Source organism: Maylandia zebra, linkage group LG12 (genome assembly GCF_041146795.1).
Source record: "Maylandia zebra isolate NMK-2024a linkage group LG12, Mzebra_GT3a, whole genome shotgun sequence".
In the NCBI taxonomy this organism is placed as follows: Eukaryota; Metazoa; Chordata; class Actinopteri; order Cichliformes; family Cichlidae; genus Maylandia; species Maylandia zebra.
The window spans coordinates 1,732,421-1,752,363 of NC_135178.1; the positions used below are offsets into that span (position 1 = coordinate 1,732,421).

General features: G+C 42.1%; 1 protein-coding gene across 1 annotated transcript in view; it reads right to left on the reverse strand.

Annotated features, from left to right (window-relative positions):
* arid3c (AT rich interactive domain 3C (BRIGHT-like)) overlaps positions 1 to 19,943 on the reverse strand; it is an 81,316-nt gene that overhangs the window by 4,982 nt on the left and 56,391 nt on the right. Inside the window, exons 4-7 of the mRNA XM_004558654.3 lie at positions 9,637 to 9,820; positions 8,803 to 9,047; positions 2,710 to 2,958; positions 827 to 916 (exon numbers count right to left, since the gene is read on the reverse strand). Of these exons, the coding sequence (XP_004558711.3) occupies positions 827 to 916; positions 2,710 to 2,958; positions 8,803 to 9,047; positions 9,637 to 9,820 (768 nt within the window). The remainder of the gene's footprint in view (positions 1 to 826; positions 917 to 2,709; positions 2,959 to 8,802; positions 9,048 to 9,636; positions 9,821 to 19,943) is intronic.

Genomic DNA, 19,943 nt, shown 5'->3' on the forward strand with positions numbered 1-19,943 from the left:
ACGTAGACCAATCACGGCAGATGGCCCCGCCCCTCCCTGAGCCTGGTTCTGCTGGAGGTTTCTTCCTGTTAAAAGGGAGTTTTTCCTTCCCACTGTCGCCAAACTGCTTGCTCATAGGGGGTCATATGATTGTTGGGTTTGTCTCTGCATGTATTATTGTAGGGTCGACCTTACATATAAAGCACCTTGAGGCGACTGTTGTTGTGATTTGGTGCTGTATAAATAAAACTGAATTGAACAAGATTTAGCAGAGCGAGACTGCAGTGACACATTCAACCTGTTCAGTGCTGAAAAAATAGCAAATTTTTGCTTCTCACTTGATTGGCAGACACTGTGGACACTGAAATCTACCGGTAATTGCAAATGACCAGTTAGCAGGGACCCCTCACCAGCTACGATCCTTCAGATATGTTAGAGGCCAGTTTGAAGCATAAGTTGATCTTTGGTCTTTGTACAAGTTTGAGGTCCAGTGAAAGAGGATCCACAGAGTGATCTGAGAATAGCAGCTGGAAGCTCTGTGGAGAACTTCAGAGAGCTTAGAGACGATAGCACGATGATATGAATGGGCTATGTTAAAGGAGAGATGCAGTAATTACTACAAGGCACAAGCTCCCTGTATCCACACACAGACAGAAAATAAACCTTCAAATTCACAGGCCCAATTTTGAGATATTTAACTTTTTTAACACTATTGGACTGCCACTTCATTACGATGGATTTTATAGCAAAGACATCAAATTGTGTAGAGGACTAAGCACCAGGGTGCTCCTATAACTTATTGAATTTCCTGCCTGCAATTACATCAGCAAACGGCCCCTCTATTTACCTGTGTAGACAACTCCATTTATTTCTATTGACATGTTGATGCTGCTAATGCCGTTGGTAGACAGGTTCAATGCAGTCTCTTGTCTATCATCTGTCAAGAGAAGGGGCACAGAAGGAGAGAGAAAAAAACTCAATATGAGCATTTAGAAAAGGAACGGAAGAAGCAAGAAGAGTATTGGTGATAATTCAGAGAGTGACAGGATAAGGAGAGCTTTATTAAAGAGTTCTGGGGAGAAAGAACTGTCAAAAGATGGCACAGCTATTTCTGCATGTCAATTATGGATGAATCCTATCACAACACAGTCGGAAAACTTGGCCAGGTTCTTAAATGACAGAAATGTCGTTAACTTTTGCCATTTCAGAACGGAAACCAGCAGAAAGAAAGCGTAGCGTGTCAATAGTACTCTAAAACAAAACCTGAAAGCAAATAAAATAAACTTTTAACTGAACAAAATCGTCCTCAGAGAACAGACGAGCCGTGCACACGGTGATCTCAGCTGGTGGCTGCTGCACTAAAACATCTGTAAACACAAATTTATCCATTTGAGAGACAATAATAATAGTTTTCAGTGTAATCTTAAATAACAGGGTTTGCTTTTGACAGAGCTGGATGGCCGGTGTGGGAATTAACCTCATTCTTCCATCACCTATCAAATTCAAGGCAGCTATTATGACTAATATGTGCGAGGCACTGGTGCACACAGAAATGATATCACACTTGAGTAGCTGGGCCTCTCATTCTTCCTTTAACCGCTATCATTAAGTCATATGTGACTTATGGATTTTCATGAGCCGCGCTGGCTGCAGCCGAAGCCACGGCAGGAGGGCGTACTCACTCATGATCAGCACGAGAAAAACATCTCGAGTCTGATGAGTCTGTAATGACGTGTTACATGATGAATTCTGTGCATGTTAGTGGTTCAGGTATTTCACCGTTTGCTGTTTGTGACACATTTTTGAGTTGGGCTCAGATTTACACTCAAATCAGCCTCAAATATGTTTCTACAAACATAAAGTGAGCAGATCACACTGTATTAGTAACAATAGTTAAATTCCCATCTGAGTGAACATCTGTTATGTGAAATGTTCATTCATGCTAACCACCTCTTACCGTGTCTCCATGTTCAAGGTTCAGAAATGTCCTAAAACAGCTGGACTCATCATTCCTGACAAATGTTAATAAATGTGTTTGTTTGGGGCTACGTCACCTGGTAGTGCCACAAAACACCTTTAACAGCAACACCATGTGAGTACGACCCTGCTCCATGTTAAACGCTTTGTTACTAAAATACTTCAGATTGTATCAGGATTTTGTAAAATATCACATTTAAACATGATCATGAAGCACTGAACAGATGATGAAGTAGGAGCTTAAACAGCAAATTTAACTATGTTAAGGGAAACAGAATGAACAAGAAGAAAAACCTTCTTAGTACACAAAATTAGTGTGAATGGAAAGGAACGGCCTACACAACTAAAACATCTAATTGTAGGATTTCTTTGCGACAATAAAAGGAACACAGGCTGCAACAGTGCTAAGCTATAGGAAATCTATTTCTTTGTCCATTTAGGTTCTTGCAGAGGCTTCAGTGGACAGCAGATTACGTTAGATAGTATTATATCCACGAGCATCTGAAGCATCTTAATTGACCCTTTTTAGTGTCCTTAGAAGTTTCATTGCCAAAGCCACGCAAAGAGACGGCTGTGACAGGACACAGAGGTCATGCCCTCAACACTGTTTTGGAAATTTAGAAGTTTACATTGTGAAATTAAAGACTTTACTTAAACTGGTTTTAACTGGAAAATGAAATGAAGAAATGACAAAGACGCACATACAACACCAACCAAAGAGCATGCACTCAAACCTTAAATGACTGTTCTTACCTCTGTTGTTAAGTTTGATGTTGAGGGGTAGCTGGGAGGCCATCGCCAGCAGGTTTTGCTGCAGGGCATGCTGCATGATCCTCTGCTGCTCCATCATCATCTTCTTCTGTGGCGGCTCGCCACTGTCCAGTTTCTCTCTCAGCTGTTCCAGAGCGGCTGTCTGGACGGCCATGGCTGCAGCAGGACGGCTGCTGGGAGTCATGGGCAGAGCCACCTGCCTGGACAGGCAGCTGGCAATCATGGGTTCCTCTGGAGGAAAAAACCAACAAAAAAGCCAATATATGATCTGTCCCTGCTCTTATACAATATTTACATTAATATACATACTGATGAAAACAGGCTCCTCTAATCACCTGTCCAAATTTCATTTTAACACATAAATGATTTGACACAATAGTTCTTATTAAAAATGTGATCTATAAATAGATCCTCTTTGGTTGCTCACATAAAGAACAAACATTTCATATTTGATACATTGTTTCCTTTTCTTTCTTCTGTGGATTTACATTATAGATGAATTCACAACAATCTGACACATTTGTATTTGTTTGTTTCTATTTACTGAAGTATATTTAAGTAAACGTTTTGGGCTTTGCATTATGTGGCAGAGTATCACAGGAAGGCCGTGCAGCACACAGCCCACCAGCAGCCTGCAGCTGAAAGAAGTGTAGTGAAAAAGTATCTTTAGTGTTGTATCAGTTTATTACAGTATAAAACTGACAGGCAGAACAAAACGGGGAGAAATAAAATAAAAGGATTGAGACAAATAGAAAAACACGATGTATCACCGACTGCTGCACCTGTAAGAACAAAACAAAGAAAGAAAAAAAACACAGTACCTGGAAAAGAAAACGATGAAAATGCACAGATACACAAATCAACAAGAGTGTTGGAAGCAACAATAACCCCCCACCCACGGAGCCAGAGGCACACAGACAAAGATCCAGGACATCTCGACCTCCAACAGTACCAATGTCTAAGATGCACATAGCAGTGAATGGCTGAATACTGCAGCAGCCCCACCCACCAACCCCTGGGTAATGAACCTGCCCCCCAAGGCTCCATGTGTATGGTGACATGTTGTGAACCGCAGTGACTATAGTTAAAAAGGCCCACTGCCCACTATAGTAATAATATTAATATATAATATTGTAAAGCTATTGTAAATATGGAGTTGCAGCCCAAAAGAGCAGGTTGGACTCAAGTGCATGACTCAGAAGGTGAAAATTCAGTGCGTTCATTTACAGTGCATATATTTACACAACAACACTATCCAAAAGGGGAATCGTGCTCCAGGGGTCCAGGGAGGAAGGGACATCCATTTGGCTCACGACACCAGGGAAGGGAATCCAGGAATCTGCGTAGGACAAGCACATGGAGGAGAAAGAGCCACAGCTTAACTGTGTACTTCAACATACAGCAAAGAACGGCAGCCAGCCACTACTTTAAGCAGTTGCTGCTAATAAGATCATTGGGATCAGGAGGGTGACTGCCCCAGGTGTGTCAGGTCTCACCCATGCACACAGAGAGAAAGCTGAGCCAGAGAGACAGATAGAAAACAAACCCAAAGAAATCAATCAGGGAGGACTGAGGGACCATGACAGTACACACCCTGCCGGCAGTGGCACTTCCTAATCATGTTTTTATCCAGAACTGGGGCCTGTGGAAGCCAGGACGGAGCTGAGCTGTATCCCTTCCATCCATGGATGCCTCTCCCGTGGTGTCTGAAATCCATAATCCATGTAACTCAGAAGGCAGGTTGCCCATCAATGACTCTGCTGGCGGTGGTGGTCTGAAGGATGGGCACAACGGACTGGAAAAAACACATTTTAATTGGGAATCATGAAAGACTTTGTGGATTTCTATGTTGTGGGGTCATTTGAGATGGGCAGACACATGGTTAACCATGGAATCTAACTCTAAAGGCCCAATAAATTTAGGGGGCAGTTGTTTGTATTTTGAAAAGACGGGTAAAACCATGAGTGGAGAGCCAAACCTTTGGACCAGGACAGTAGATGGCTGCTGGGATTCTGCTGCGATCGGCTAGGTGCTTATTTTGTTCCTGGTGGCACAGGTGGCTTTCAAGAGGCAGCGGCATCTGCGGAGATGCAGTTGGACTGAGTGCTCACCTTCACCAGATCAAAAGAGTGGAGGCTGGTATCCAAGAGATGACTTAAAGGGACATAGTCCGGTTGATGAAGAAGGCGTGGTATGGGCATATTCTATTCAGGCCAGCTGGGAGCTCTAAGTGGACTGATTAGAAGAAGCAATGCAGCACAGGACGGCCTCCAATACCTGATTTGCTGCTTAGCTGTTCGTCTGAGGATAAAGCCAGAGAACAGACTGACCTTGGCATTGAGTGCAGTGCAGAACTCTCATCAGACTTGTGAAGCGAATGCAGAAGTATTCTGCAGTCAGACACTATGTCCAGAGGGAAGCCGGAAAACATGGTCGAGGAGGAGTTGCATGATCTTTAATGCAGAGGGAAACTTGGGCAGAGCAACAAAGTGGAGAAGTGATCAATAGTGGTAAGTACTGCTGTGTTATTTACCTAGAGGAGTTAACCAGTGACAAAGGTCAAGAGCTATATGGGACTATGGGTGAGCGGTGTAGGTAGAGGCTTTAAAGAGGGCATGAAACACTAAGCCATATCATGGAAGCCTGCTCACAAACCCAAACAGGTGCAACTTTTCTAGCTATTCTCTGTTAACCGGAGCTGGCCAGTCGATCACTACTTGCACCTTAGCTGGTTCAGGTTTGAGGTGTTCCATCTCAACAATGTGCCGGAAGAAAGAACCTGTGTGAATGAGAAATTTGTACTTCTCTCACTTAGCCAGTTTGTTTTTAAGGAGGCACTCAGGATATGGGAGTCGTGCTCTTGGAGGGACCAGGAGAAGATCAGGATTTTGTCTGCATAGACAAAACCTAAATGGTTAATGAAATTCTGGAGGACATTGTTCACCATGAAACACAGTGTTAGCATTACCAGATGCTCAAAGTGGCCCAGGTGGATGTTAAGGCTGTCTTCCATTCGTCCGCCTGCCTAATCCACACCAGATGATAGGCATTGCAAAGTTCTAGTTTGATGAAAATGGTGGCTCCCTGTAACAGCTTGGAAGCAAATGCCAGTAGAGGCAGTGTATATTTTTATAACAGTTATTTTGTTCAACCTGAGGAAGTCAATACAGGGCTGCAGGGCTTTGTCTTTCTTCTTGACAACTAAAAAACAAGAACCTAGGGTAGAGGAAGATGATGCCTGCAGCTAATGAGTATTTTTCATCGCCCACCCCCCATTCAGGTTTAGACAAGCTATACAGCTGTCTGGTGGAAAGTGAAGCACTGGGAAGGAGGAGTCATATATTCTATGAGGGGGAGAGATAGTGCCAAATCCTTTCAAAGTACTTCAGCCAGACTGTGTTAAATGGGAAGAACAGATGGGTCTGGAGATGAGGATGGAGGATCAGGAAACGGTAGGGGTGACCCAGAACCAGTGGAGTAAGTAGTTCTTCAAACAAATATAAGAGACGCAGAGAGAGGCGGATCTTATGAGTTACATCAGGAAGTCCATCGAGTGTTACTTGAAGAGCTTCAGAGCCAGAGCGTCGTTCTACCATGGAGTCAGTTAATGCTCGGAGTGTGTGGGAGCAAGTGTGTAATGAGAGTTTTGAACGTATCATGAGCCACGATAGGGAAAAGTCTTCCAATGAAAGAATCAATGAAATTGCCTTTCTGGCTACATTAACCTGCTTCTGTGCTCAGAGGGAGGCAAACGCCACCAAGCTGCATTGGTTGCTCCCCCTTTGTCATCAGATCCCTCTCTCTGCCTCCGGCCATTTCCACAGTATTTCTGCTGAAGGAGAGAGTGAGAGCGTTTCTGTTTCTTCTTTGGTCACAGATGTAGCCATCTTCTCTCATGCACATTGCAATAAAACAATCCAGCGAGGCGGCTAACTCCTTAGCAGCTAACTCATTCTTTAATTCGTCGTTTAAACTTTGTAGAAAAACTCTAAAGGACTCTTGTTCTCTAAAGAGATCAACTGGTCCCTCAGTGCATTTTGACGCTCTCTTCTTAACGAGGAGTGTTCGGGAGAGCCCGATTGTCCTGGAGGGACGTTCCCTACATACACGATGGATGGGTGGCAGAAGTGGGAGGCTGCAGACTGACACAGACACACACTCCCCCTCCCTGAATCCCAACGATGTGGTGATGTGGTGCACAGAAGGAGTCCTGGTGATGATACGAGCAGCAGAGTTCTGGACACGTTGAAGCTGATGGATAGATTTTTGACTAAGACCAGAAAGAAGTTGCAGTAATCGACCCGGGAAGTGACCAGGCTATGAAGAAGAATGGCAGCGGCATGCGAGGAGAGAAAAGGATGGAGACGAATAATGTTACGGAGTTGGAAATATGCAGACCGAGTGACGTTACTGATGTGTGAGTTAAGAGATAGAGTACTATCGAGGATGACACCCAGACTTTTCACACATGGAGAAATTCTTGGAGTTATTGATTGTAATAGGAAAGCTATTAGTTGTGGATCGTGTTTGTTTAGAGCCGACCAGGAGGAGCTCAGATTTGTTACTATTGAGTTTGAGAAAATTAGAAGAGAACCATGAATTTAGTTCAGCTACACAGGAGTGAGGGAGGACGGGGGAGAGCAGAATCAGGTTTAGTGGACAGATAAAGCTGGGTGTCATCAGCATAGCAGTGAAAATGGATACTGTATTTACGAAAAATGTGTCCAAGCGGAAGAAGCTAGATAATGAAAAGAAGAGGCCCCAGGACAGATCCCTGCACGCCTGCGACCAGAGGAAAGGGCTGAGAAGTGAAGGATTTAAGTCGAATAAACTGAGTGATTTAAACCTGGCTAGTGGGATATGGGAGAGACCGATGGAGGCGAGCCTACTGAGGAGATTTGAGTGAGAGATAGAATGAAAAGCAGCACTTAGATCGAGAAGAATAAGAATGGAGAGTAAACCAGAGTCAGCTGCCACGAGAAGATCATTGGGTATTTGTATTAGCGCTGTTTCAGCGCTGTGAAAGGGGCGAAAACCAGACTGGAACTGTTCATATAAATTATTGTTAGTTAAGTATGAGTGGAGTTGTGTGGCAACTATCTTTTAGAGAATTTTTGATAGATATGGTAAATTATCAAAATTATTGGGATCTAAGCCTGTTTTTTTCAGCATTGGGGTGATGGCAGCAACTTTGAAGACGGCAGGAACAGTTCAGTGGTAAGTGAAGAGTAGATGGCAGCAGATATGAGGGGAAGCAGAGGAGTGGGGTCTCGCTGACAAGTAAAAGGATTTGACTTACAGATGAAATCTGAAATATCAGTGACAGAGGGAAGTTGGAAAGCAGAAAAACACTGTAAATAAACGCAAAGTTCAGTTTATTTACAGTGAATATATTCACACATCACGCTGGTTCACCACACACCAGGGAATCCAGGAATCAGCGCAGGCGAAACACGAGACACGTTTCCATCAGAGGCAAACAGAAAGAGCTAGAGACGCACTGTGTGGAGGTTTCAGAGCATGTGTCGCGAAATCCAGTAAGAAGTTATGAAGTATGAAGGTTTGCTTTAAGGGCAAGTGACGTCACTGATGATTGCTGACGCTGTTTCAGAAGGTAGCCGAAGTGTTGGCGTGATTTATGACAAAACCCAGTGGACTCACAGTAACTGTCTGTGGTTGTGTTGGCATCAACTGGAGCAAAGCATGCAGCATGCTTTCTTGGAGCCAAATGAAAGGACAAGTGTTCTCCTTTATGGCAACACTTTGAGCTGATCCCTCTCAATAAACATATAATTTAATACTCACAGGGGGATTTTTATTTTGTGTTTTTGTGTGTGTGTGCTGGGTGGGGGTTGTGTCAAGCAACAACACCAGGTCTATGACTGTGATGCAGACAGATGCATATAAGAGAGATAAACATCCTAGCATAACAAATTAGGAAAAGAGCAAATGAAAAAACAGGGACATCAGGTCCTTGAGCTACAACTCATGTTGAGTAAACAATGCAGCAGAAAGCAGGAAATAAAATGACGGTAAAATCTAGTCACCACCTTACACCTTGCTGTTGTCTCTTACCTTTCTTGATCACAGGAACCTGGGAGATCTGGCCACTGTTGTGAGTAGGAATGGGTAGGTGGGACATCTGTATCTTTGGTGAGGACAGAAGGCTTTGGCTTCCCATAAGAGAGCAGTTCAAGATGGCTGAGCCATAACTCTGCCTTCGGCCTTCGCGGCGGTTGCTGTCAATAGCTGCCTGAAGCTCGCCAGGGGAGCTCAGTCCCCGCTTTTCACACTCATACGGGTAGAGGTACTTCATATACCTGCGAAACAGATGCTAATGATTTCCTGATTTTTTGTGACTATTTTGATTATTTGTTTTTGTTTTAATGTCACATTTTTTTCAATTGCTGAGAAAGGTGGGACTAAATGAAGACCCCTCAGCTTACCTCTCATCACATCTGAGAGAAGCTCAAGGACCTGATGTCCTTTTATTTTTACAGTGATGCAGAGTGCTAAAATAGACACACACACAGCTGTGTGTGTGTGTGTGTGAGGAGTGGGACGTTAAGGATCCACTCATCTAAAATAATCTCTGAATTTAACATATTTGAAGAAAGACGTCATATTGACTAGATTTTGACTTCAAAGACAAAGTTTTATAGAGGAAAAGAGGTGATTAAGTAGATAAAAATAATTTTGAAATGAACATACAACAGTGTATATCACATTTATGACCAAATAGTCCTTTTATGTTTTTATGCTGTGACACCCAGCTCTTTCTTTGCAATTAAGGAAAATAAAAAATACATAATAAATCTAAATTTCACTCGTTAAAATAAGCAAAAATAAAAAATAATGAGTTGGTCATCCAGAGTTCCCAGATGACCGGTGAGCTGTTCTTGTACTCACTGTGTTCGGAGAGTGAAAGCTGCACTGGTAATAGAGGTAGGGAGGTTAAGGCCTTTGGTGATCTCCCGCCATATTTTCTTATTGATGACTTCCACTAAGCCGCCTTTTTCTGTAACAAGCTTGTAGAGCATGTAGAGGTCCAACACCTGCTTGGCCATGATAGGAATCCGATTCACCGGAGTTCCTGCAGAAAGCAAACACTATTTTCACAATCAATTCCATTAACTGAGGTTCCTTCCATCAATACGTGTCTGTACCTTCTTATTTATCCCAACCCAGGAAAATGTCTGACAGGAACATGAAATATAACATAAAAGAACGTTTTTCTAAGCCTGATATGTGCACACTGTTTTAGTCATGCATACATGGGAACAGTATGAGTGTTTGATCCCCTGCTGAGTTCATCATTTTAACCACCTACAAAGAAATGAGCAGTCTCTTATTAGCAGATGGAGTTCTTAATCCTGAAAGACGTTCCTGACGGGACAAAGACAGGATAAAGACATGCTTTGGAAGACAGCCACAGGTCAACAATGATTAAATTCAAAGAGATGTATAAACACAAATAGTAAAAAGAGGCAAGTGGAGAAGAAACACTCATTATGGGAATCCCCCAGCAGACGAGGCCTATCAGGATAACCTGATCCAACCCTATTCCACTTTTATTGAAGTGGAAAATTTTAAGATTAAGCTTAAAAATAGAGAGGGCGTCTTCCTCCCGAACCCAAACTGGGAGCTGGTTCCACCAAAAGGGTCTGAAAGCTGAAGGCTCTGCCTCCCTCCTACTTTTAAATATCCTAGAATCAATAAGTAAGCCTGCAGTGTGGCAGCAAACTCTTTGTTGGTGTGATATGAAGTTTTTAAGATAAGATAATTATTTTATCTGAGCTGAGCACTAAATCAGATGAAAAATCAGACAGAAACTCTGTGTAAGGCCCAGGTGGACGATGATAACGAGTAAGACTGAGTTTTACAGCTGTGATGGACGAGGCGAAGCATCAGACTTTTTTTTTCAGAATTCTGACTTTAATCTCAAAATTCGGAGAATAGGATGTTCCCATTTTTTTCTCTTTCCAGTGGCTCTAATCCTCGTCCATAGAAACAAGACGGTATTTATAAAATTGAATACACAGGTAAGGTAACCAAAAACACCCCTGTGTGTTGTAACAGAAACAGGAAGTGATGCTGTACCACACACTCCCCACCATCAACCGGATGCGGTTGGCTCAGGACAATCTGCTGGGCAGCAGCTAAGCTACCTTTGCCCACACAGACTGTTAAGCTATTAGCTTAGGTGTTTCTTTCTGCAGCTGCACTGCTTACAGTAAAGCTATTAAATCCATAAAGACACAATGAGTAAATATGATAAATAGAATCTGCTTCTGTCATGTGTAGGCTGTGTGCAGGCAGGAGTATGGTAAGGAGGATCCAAAGTGCAGACTCACACAGGCAAAATAACTTTATTGCTGAACATAAAACAACTAGACTGAAAATACTAATAAACTGAAGTAGCAGACAGACAGAACACACACCATCGATGACGGCAATCACACACAGACAAAGGAAAACACAGGGCTTAAATACACAGAGGGAGCAAAGAGGGAATAGGAAACAGGAGGGAAACAAGGCTGGGGCAAATCAGGGCTAACGAGACAAGGGAAGCAAAACCCGATACAATAACCTGAGACATGAACTTCAAAGTAAAACAGGAAACATAACACAGAGACTCGGACTTGACAAGGGGATACAGCAGACGGGAGACAGAACAACCGAAGAACAGACAGAAACCAGAAAACTAACAAAGAAGCCAAAAGACTAGAAATGATAAATAATATCAAAATCAAAGTTCAATAATAATGCAAAACAGAAAAATCTGGGTCAACGACCCAGGCACCCAAACAGCTTCAGCAGAAAGGTAAAGATAAAGCATGTTAAGATTACACTATGAAACAAGTGTAATCTTATTCAGCTATGTACCACAGGCCTTCAAGCTGGCTGTAGTTAAACCTTTACTCAAAAAGCATCTCTAGACCCAGCAGTCTTAGCTAATTATAGGCCAATCTCCAACCTTCCTTTATATCAAACATCCTTGAAAGAGTAGTTGTCAAACAGCTAACAGATCATCTGCAGAGGCTTATTTGAAGAGTTTCAGTCAGGTTTCAGAGCTCATCACAGCACAGAAACAGCTTTAGTGAAGGTTACAAATGATCTTCTTATGGCCTCTGACAGTGGACTCATCTCTGTGCTTGTCCTGCTAGACCTCAGTGCAGCGTTCGATACTGTCGACCATAATATCCTATTAGAGCGATTAGAACATGCTGTAGGTATTACAGGTACTGCACTGCAGTGGTTTGTATCATATCTATCTAATAGACTCCAATTTGTGCATGTAAATGGAGAGTCCTCTTCACACACTGAGGTTAATTATGGAGTTCCACAGGGTTCAGTGCTAGGACCAATTCTGTTTACATTATACATGCTTCCCTTAGGCAGCATCATTAGAAGACATAGCATACATTTACACTGCTATGCAGATGACACCCAGCTCTATCTGTCCATGAAGCCAGATAACACACACCAATGAGTTAAACTGCAGGAATGTCTTAAAGACATAAAGACCTGGATGGCCGCTAACTTTCTGCTTCTTCATTCAGATCAAACTGAGGTTATTGTACTCAGCCCTGAAAATCTTAGAAATATGGTATCTAAGCAGATTCTTACTCTGGATGGCATTACCTTGGCCTCCAGTAACGCTGTGAGGAACCTTGGAGTCATTTTTGACCAGGACATGTCCTTCAATGCACATATTAAACAAATATGTAAGACTGCTTTCTTCCATTTGTGCAACATCTCTAAAGTTAGAAATATCCTGTCTCAGAGTGACGCTGAAAAACTAGTTCATGCATTTATTACTTCCAGGCTGGACGACTGTAATTCATTATTATCAGGATGTCCTAAAAACTGCCTGAAAAGCCTTCAGCTAATCCAAAATGCTGCAGCAAGAGTCCTGACAGGGACTAGAAAGAGAGCAGATTTCTCCTGTTTTGGCTTCCCTTCATTGGCTTCCATGAGACAGACACTATCTCTACTTCCAAGATTAGGCTTCAAACTTTCCTTTTTGCTAAAGCATATAGTTAGGGCTGGACCAGGTGACCCTGAATCCTCCCTTAGTTATGCTGCAATAGACGTAGGCTGCCGGGGATTCCCATGATGCATTGAGTTTTTCCTTTCCAGTCACCTTTCTCACTCACTATGTATTAACAGACCTCTCTGCATTGAATCATACTTGTTATTAATCTCTGTCTCTCTTCCACAGCATGTCTTTATCCTGTCTTCCTTCTCTCACCCCAACCAATCACAGCAGATGGCCCCGCCCCTCCCTGAGCCTGGTTCTGCTGGAGGTTTCTTCCTGTTAAAAGGGAGTTTTTCCTTCCCACTGTCGCCAAAGTGCTGCTCATAGGGGGTCATATGATTGTTGGGTTTTCTCTGCATGTATTATTGTAGGGTCTACCTTACAATATAAAGCACCTTGAGGCAACTTGTTGTGATTTGGTGTTGTATAAATAAAATTGAATCGAATTGAATTGAAAATAAGTCGTTATTTAAAGGTTTGTCATTACATAAAGTACACAGATTAGCCTGCAGAAAAACACCATGCGTAACAACATCTAATCAGACAAAGGTTTAAATGGGTACCCCCTAAAGCAAGATTTTAAATCAGTATATTACACAGAATTTTCATCTGTAACAACTTAAAAATGAACAGTTACTAAGTGAGCATTCACAGTTAATTACACCTGAAGTTACCCTGAATTTGTGTAATCTTCAAACTAACCATCATGTAAAATCACCAAGACTGGAACTGGCTACAAGCATCTCAACAACATGGGGAGAAAATGACAGCTAGTGCCATTATTCACTGGAAGTAAAATAAATTTACTCTACACAAGAAAAAATGGTAATGAAGTCATAACTGCTGGGCCCACTGTCACCAAGAAAACCACTGTTAACACAATAAGCCATTACAGTTTCAAATCCCACAGTGTCAGTTAGGCCCTCCTGGTCAACAACACTAAAGACACATCGATTGGGAAATGTTAGTAATATTGTCATAATATACATATTTATTTATTCATATTTATTTGTGAGATGTTTGATCAGGAAAACAGGTTTTAGATTACTTGATGCTCCTTTTTCATTTTTGTCTGTTTTACACAATGTTACAACTTTTGGGGGGAAACAGTGTTGTGTGTAACAGGCATGAATTACAAGAAAAAACATTAACATGAGAGAAAAACAACAACAGAATAACAGATAAATGAAAACTTCACAAATATACTCCAGACAAAAAGCAACCTGCCCCCTTATTAGCAAAATAAAAGGGCTCTGATAATAATTTCTATTTGCATTTATTGTTAGGTGTAAAGAGAATAGCTAATTCTTTGTAAAGACTCCAAAGTGGTTGACCCTGAGATAATTAACCTGCATTTTGCTGACAGAGTTCCATTGTGGCCATTGGATTTACCATAATAGTGATCAATAGCTGCAGAAATATAGTGCAAACAACAGCAGTGGGCCCTATACAGTGAAAGGGAAGAAAGCTCTGAAGTATCATCTTAGGTGGTAAAGCCACATCAATTAAGGCCAGTAATTACGGCTTCATTTTGTGTTGATGGCATGTGAATGAATGAGACACTATTAAAGAAAAGATTGATGTTTCCACACAAGACAATAGTGGCAGTAATTCTGAAAGGTGCAGAGCCTGGAGATCACTCTGAGTTAACTAAAGTGCAGAAAAGGCTTTTCATGCAGACAAAAAGTGATTTCTGTATCAAAGATTAAGCTTAAAATCAGGACTCTTCATCCGGCTAAAAAAGCAGAATCAGTCGTCGTGTACGAGTAAATGTTGACTCAGCCAGGGTCATGTTTACTTTGAAACACAAAACGTCCTCCTGATTCACAGATGTTTCATTTCCTCAGACCATCATGGCTGTGTGCTCTGATGCAACGTTACATGAGGTGTTTCTCACTGGTTTATGTGCCAAACAGCAGGATGCTGACTCCATACAGACTTTAACTGAGTTAAGGAACTCAAAGCACGAATGGCTCCAAAGTTCCTGAATTTGAATTAAAACAAGAAAGAGGTGATTGTGGTGTCACTGGTGGGTGCTCTCCTGTACACAGTTTAAAGCCTGTCACCATTTAATGTCACTGGATTCCAGGAAGGACAGCGATGTGATAGATCCGTGCGATGGTAACACACAGCTTCTTTGAAGTGAGACAACAAACATGTTGTCAGATCATTCTAAAATAGTAATCCATGCCTTTATCATTACTCGGGTAGACTACTCTGTATTGGTGTTAGCCACACAGCTGTGACCTGCTACACAGAAAAGGAAGCATACTGGTCCAGTTTAATGCTCAGTGGATAACTTTAGAACAGCCTTGCCAACCTGATCCCTTTGAGCTGCGACACCTGAGCTCCAGATCAGCTGACCAGCGGCTCCTGAACGAGATCCAGGTTCGTCATGGTGCCGTTACACAGAGGCCTCCACACTGCTGATTTCTCTTAAGACCCTCCTCTTCTGTCTGGCTTTGGTGATGTTTGTTAGAACTTTGATTCAATTTATTTAGAATTTTTTTTATTTATTTCATTTTTATTGTATTCTACTGTATTTTTATTGCTGTGTTCAGCACTGTGGTCAGTGGTTGCTGTATACATAGCACTGGCTTGGCTTGGCTACACACTCCCCTACAGCTATATACACACATGTGTTTCAGTATTGCAGTAATGCATGAATGCATATTTCAGAGGGGATTTATAACACAATACAGTTTACACAAAGAAGCCCACAGTATAACTCCACAGTGTGCATGTCTCCCTCTGCCACCTCTCTGAATCACACAAGTTATATGAAACACTTTGAGGATTCAGGTAGAGAAGAAAAGCGATAAGAACCACTCCATTTACCTTTTACTGACACTTCCTGTAAGTTGAACACTGATTTATTAAAATGTGGGTTTGAACATAAAGTGGGTAGTAGTGGGGTTGACCATGAGGTTGATATATATATTGTTACGGCCCTAGCAGGGCCTCTCTCTCTCTCTCTCTCTCCCTCTCTCTCTCTCCTGAGGGTGCCTGTGTGGGCGTGTCCCACTACCTCCTGCCTGAGATGCCACCTTTCCCTCCGGCGCAGCTGACTCCCATCAGAAATTAAGGGTATTTAAGCCCAGAGCAGGGTGAGCTCTGGGCCAGAGTGCCATTTGTGTGTGGGTACGGCTAGTGAGCTGAGTGTTTGCGGTGTTTCCAGCTAGTGAGCTGCGCTTTCCTTTTGACTTTTTGCTTTATTTGACCAACGCCTGAGTTTTGTTTGTGTTTCTTTTATGGTGATAACGGCTTGTCCGTCTCTTTTAGTTGAATAACTTCAATAAAACTGTTTTATTTAACTGTTTTGCCTCCCTGACTCCTTTTTCTGACCACAGACGTGTTTCTGACAGAGCCCCTTGGTGACAGCACACAGATATAATAATACTGAAAGCACAACCAGCGAAGAGTTAAAGTGCGTCTCCCCATCATTGTTGTCGCTGTTGTCGTTCTTCTGTTCTGAGTATTCAAAGGTTCAGCTATTCACATTGTGTTTGTTTGTGGTGTCTATTCTACATATTGAGTTGTGCACAGAGTTTGCAATAAAACTCTAAATCCATTTAAGATTCATGATTTTGCTGTGGCGCTGCAACTAATACATGAATGTGTCTGTTAGTTAACTTGCACTATAATATTTAACCAGATAAATAAAAAACTTTGCAGTGCAGACTTGGTTTGTAAAGTCAGCAAACTGAAAAGTTTAGTCTGCTTTTACAGTGCAAAAAACCCAAACCATGACACATTGTACTGTTTTCATACAATACACGAGTTGTAGAGGGAATTGAATTGTATAGTTAGGAAAAGTGCAGCGACCAGCACTAGAGCCGAGCAGGCCTCCATGTTCCCTCTGCAGCTTTTCATCACTTTATCACTGATTAAAACATGTATCAGTGCCAATCTATAAAACTATTATTTTGCTGAAGACATAGCTAACCAAACAAAGATTGAGGTAATAAATAAAAGCCTCGGCCTTTGTCTGAGGCACAAGCCTCTTAAAACAAGACTTATGTGTTTTCAATACTGAAGGTGTTACATTTGTCTCTGTGATTCCCTGAAAGAGATATAAGGAATAAAGGAGTGTCAATGGAGGCCTTTTGTCAGCACAAATAATCTTTTCAGACTATGTGTCATTATAACACTGAGCAATGGCAGAGCGAGTGGAAGAAATCCAGTCTGCACACAGTCTGACAGTCATCGTCAGTTAATCTCTCAGCTGCTAAGAGAAGAAGAATTTGTAATTAGAACAATGTGGCCATACAGGGGCCTGTGGTAGTGCAGTAATCATCTTTATGCTTGGCTTCATTGCTTAAGCATTCACTATGCACCTCTGAGCCAATAATGGAGAGAGAATTTCTCCTGTCATTGACTTTGTGCTTTTAACCCTTGAAATGAATGATTGATGTCGGGACACAGGGGAAGCAAACTGTTTATCTACTTCTGCTCAGCTCCATAAACGAAGGCAGGGAGGAAAGCGTACAACACAATCGTCATTGTCAGCGTGTGAATGATTTCGTTTGCAGAGGAGGTTGTTGCACTCTTGAGTACTGGTATAATGATATTCTATGTTTTTGTTTGGTCTGAACATTTTTACTAAAGAGAGGACGGAAATATATTTCTGTTGCACTATTATTGCTGCGAAAGCATTCTCACACATTAGTATTTAAGGCTTCATCATTAGGATGTTGTTGAAGATGACAGCATAGGGCAGACACACAAAACATTTCCACACTCTGATGCTGCCCACACAGTAAAGTTCACTGAGTAAATTTCACTCAAACTGAATACAATTGTACTCTAAGAGTATTTGGTCCCAGTCTAAATGGAGTAAAATCGACTCTTATGGCAGAGTCATACTTTCACAGTTAAATATACTCTGTTTAGTGCAAATGTTTTACTCTGCATGATGATAATTTACTCAGTTTAGTATAAAATAAAAACTCCACCCTAATTTCATTCTAAATAGAACAGAATTTTACTCTGAATATAAATAGAAGAAAAATTAACTTTATTTCACTCACTATGTAACTGTATTACAATCATTCACTGCAAGGTTTTAAAGGTACAATAAACAAACCAGAAAATATATTTTTGTTTCGGCAGCCACCTTTATTGTTCAGAGGAAACAGTTTGGTACAGTATAAACTCTGGAATCACCATGACTGTGTGACACCTGTAAATCAAATGCTTTACAGCAGAAAAGCTCTTTGGCATGAATTACATGAGGTCCGTCTCTTTTACACACAACTTGAAAAGCATTGAAATGCTCATTGAGACTGTTTGCAGTGCAAAAGTAATCAGCAATAACCTCTCATCCTTCACAACAACAAGGTGGAAAAACTGGCATTTCACTATGGACCTTTATACAAACAACTAAATCTGCACAATAAATATCTCCATGGTGTTTTGCCCGTCTAACATTTAACAGCTTGGTGTTGATCGGTAGCTGAAGAGTCTCTGCCATCTCACAGCCCCAGTCCAATGCATTTCAAGAAAGCATGTTACCTGGTCCAGTGGTCAGTCTCTTGGGGTCAAATGTCAGCCAACTAAAAGCAAAAGCACTTTGATGTTTTGTTGCCAACGTTTTAGTTACATTTTTGAAATTTTTCAATTGTTTTTTCAAAGTGTTTTGCTTCATTGCACCAGCTATGCAACAGTGGTCCTGTTTGAAGCATACATGTTGTCACGGTTCTGGGTCAGTTTCGACCCAGTATTTTGAGTTTTGATTGATTAGTTTATTTTTGAATGTTTGTTGTGGTTTTGGGCGCTATGAGTAGTATTATTATTATTATTATTATTATTATTATTAGAATTAGAATTCTATGGTTCTGTTTATTCATGTTTAAGGATTTGTTCTCGGTTGTATCTCACGTTTAGTTTAGTTCAGGTTCCATGTGTCATTCTGTCTGTCTCTCAGTGTCAGGTCTGCGTCTTGGTGTAGTGTTCTCGTTTCCTGTTTTATTGTGAAGGTCTGCGTCTCATGTGAGTGTGTTCAGTTTTACCTCTGTCTCGTCTTGTTGATTAATCCCACTTGTGTGTAATTCCCCTGTGTTTCTCTGTGTGTATTTAAGTTGTGTCCTCTGTCATTGTAGTTGCTGGTCCGTCTGTGTTTCCACCCTGCTTCATCTGTGTGTTTCCCTGCAGTCAACCATCATCTGTTTCCGCCCGCTCTCATTCATGTCCAGGTTCGTGTTCTGTAGTTAGTTTGTTCCCAGTTTAGTTTAGTCTTTGCTCCATTCGCCGTTTGGCCATTTCCTTTTGTGTTTAATAAACCACCCTCACACCTGTACAAGTGCCTGCGTTTGGATCCTCCTTTATTTTCCACACGGCTCATCTCACTCGCCATGACAGTACGGACCAGCCAGATATGGATCCAGCGGCATTCAGCCCACCCAGGGAGCTTCAGGAGGCCGTTATCGACTCTGCTTCTAGATTAATCAACCAGTGGTTAGAGCATGAGGGAGAAGCGTCTCTTTACACTGTGGAAGCCAACCTACAACACCTTATTTCCAGTTACCCCTGGTTATTGGACTCACTGCATCCGCTCGTACAGAATTTTGTTCTTCACGAGCTTCACCTTCACCCTCCCGCCGCTACTGCTCGCCCACTCGCTTCAATGGAGGACGTGCCGTCCGACTGGCCGGACGAGGAATTATCCGGTCCGTCGGAGCCGTCTCCGAGACGAAAGCGACGTTCGCGCCGCCGGCGCGGCACCCCACAGCCGGATGTAGGGAGTAAGCAGTCGGCTGTGGTGAGTGAAAGGGACACTTTTTCTGCTGCGTCAGACTCTGTGACTGTGTTTTCTGGAGCTATTTTTTGTGTGTCTTCTGAATATAACAATAATTTTTCCGTCTCACCCATGGCCACTGCTCCAAAGACTGCCTTTGCTGAGCCCACATTCAGGGTTAATGACTGTGTTCACGCTGTTGTTTCTAAACCTGGAGTTACTGAGTCAAGCACCACGAGTTTAGGGAATGACTATGTTAGGGGAGCCTTTTCGTCCGCATCGGTTCCTTCAGGTAAAGCAATAAACTTCCCCGAAACAGTTTTTCCTGACCATATCCCCCCATCCACACCTTCACCACAAGTTAATGTGGGGCCTGTAACACAGTTATCAGTTCAGCCAGCAGCCCAGCTGCCCTCAGTTCAGCCAGCCACTCCACCA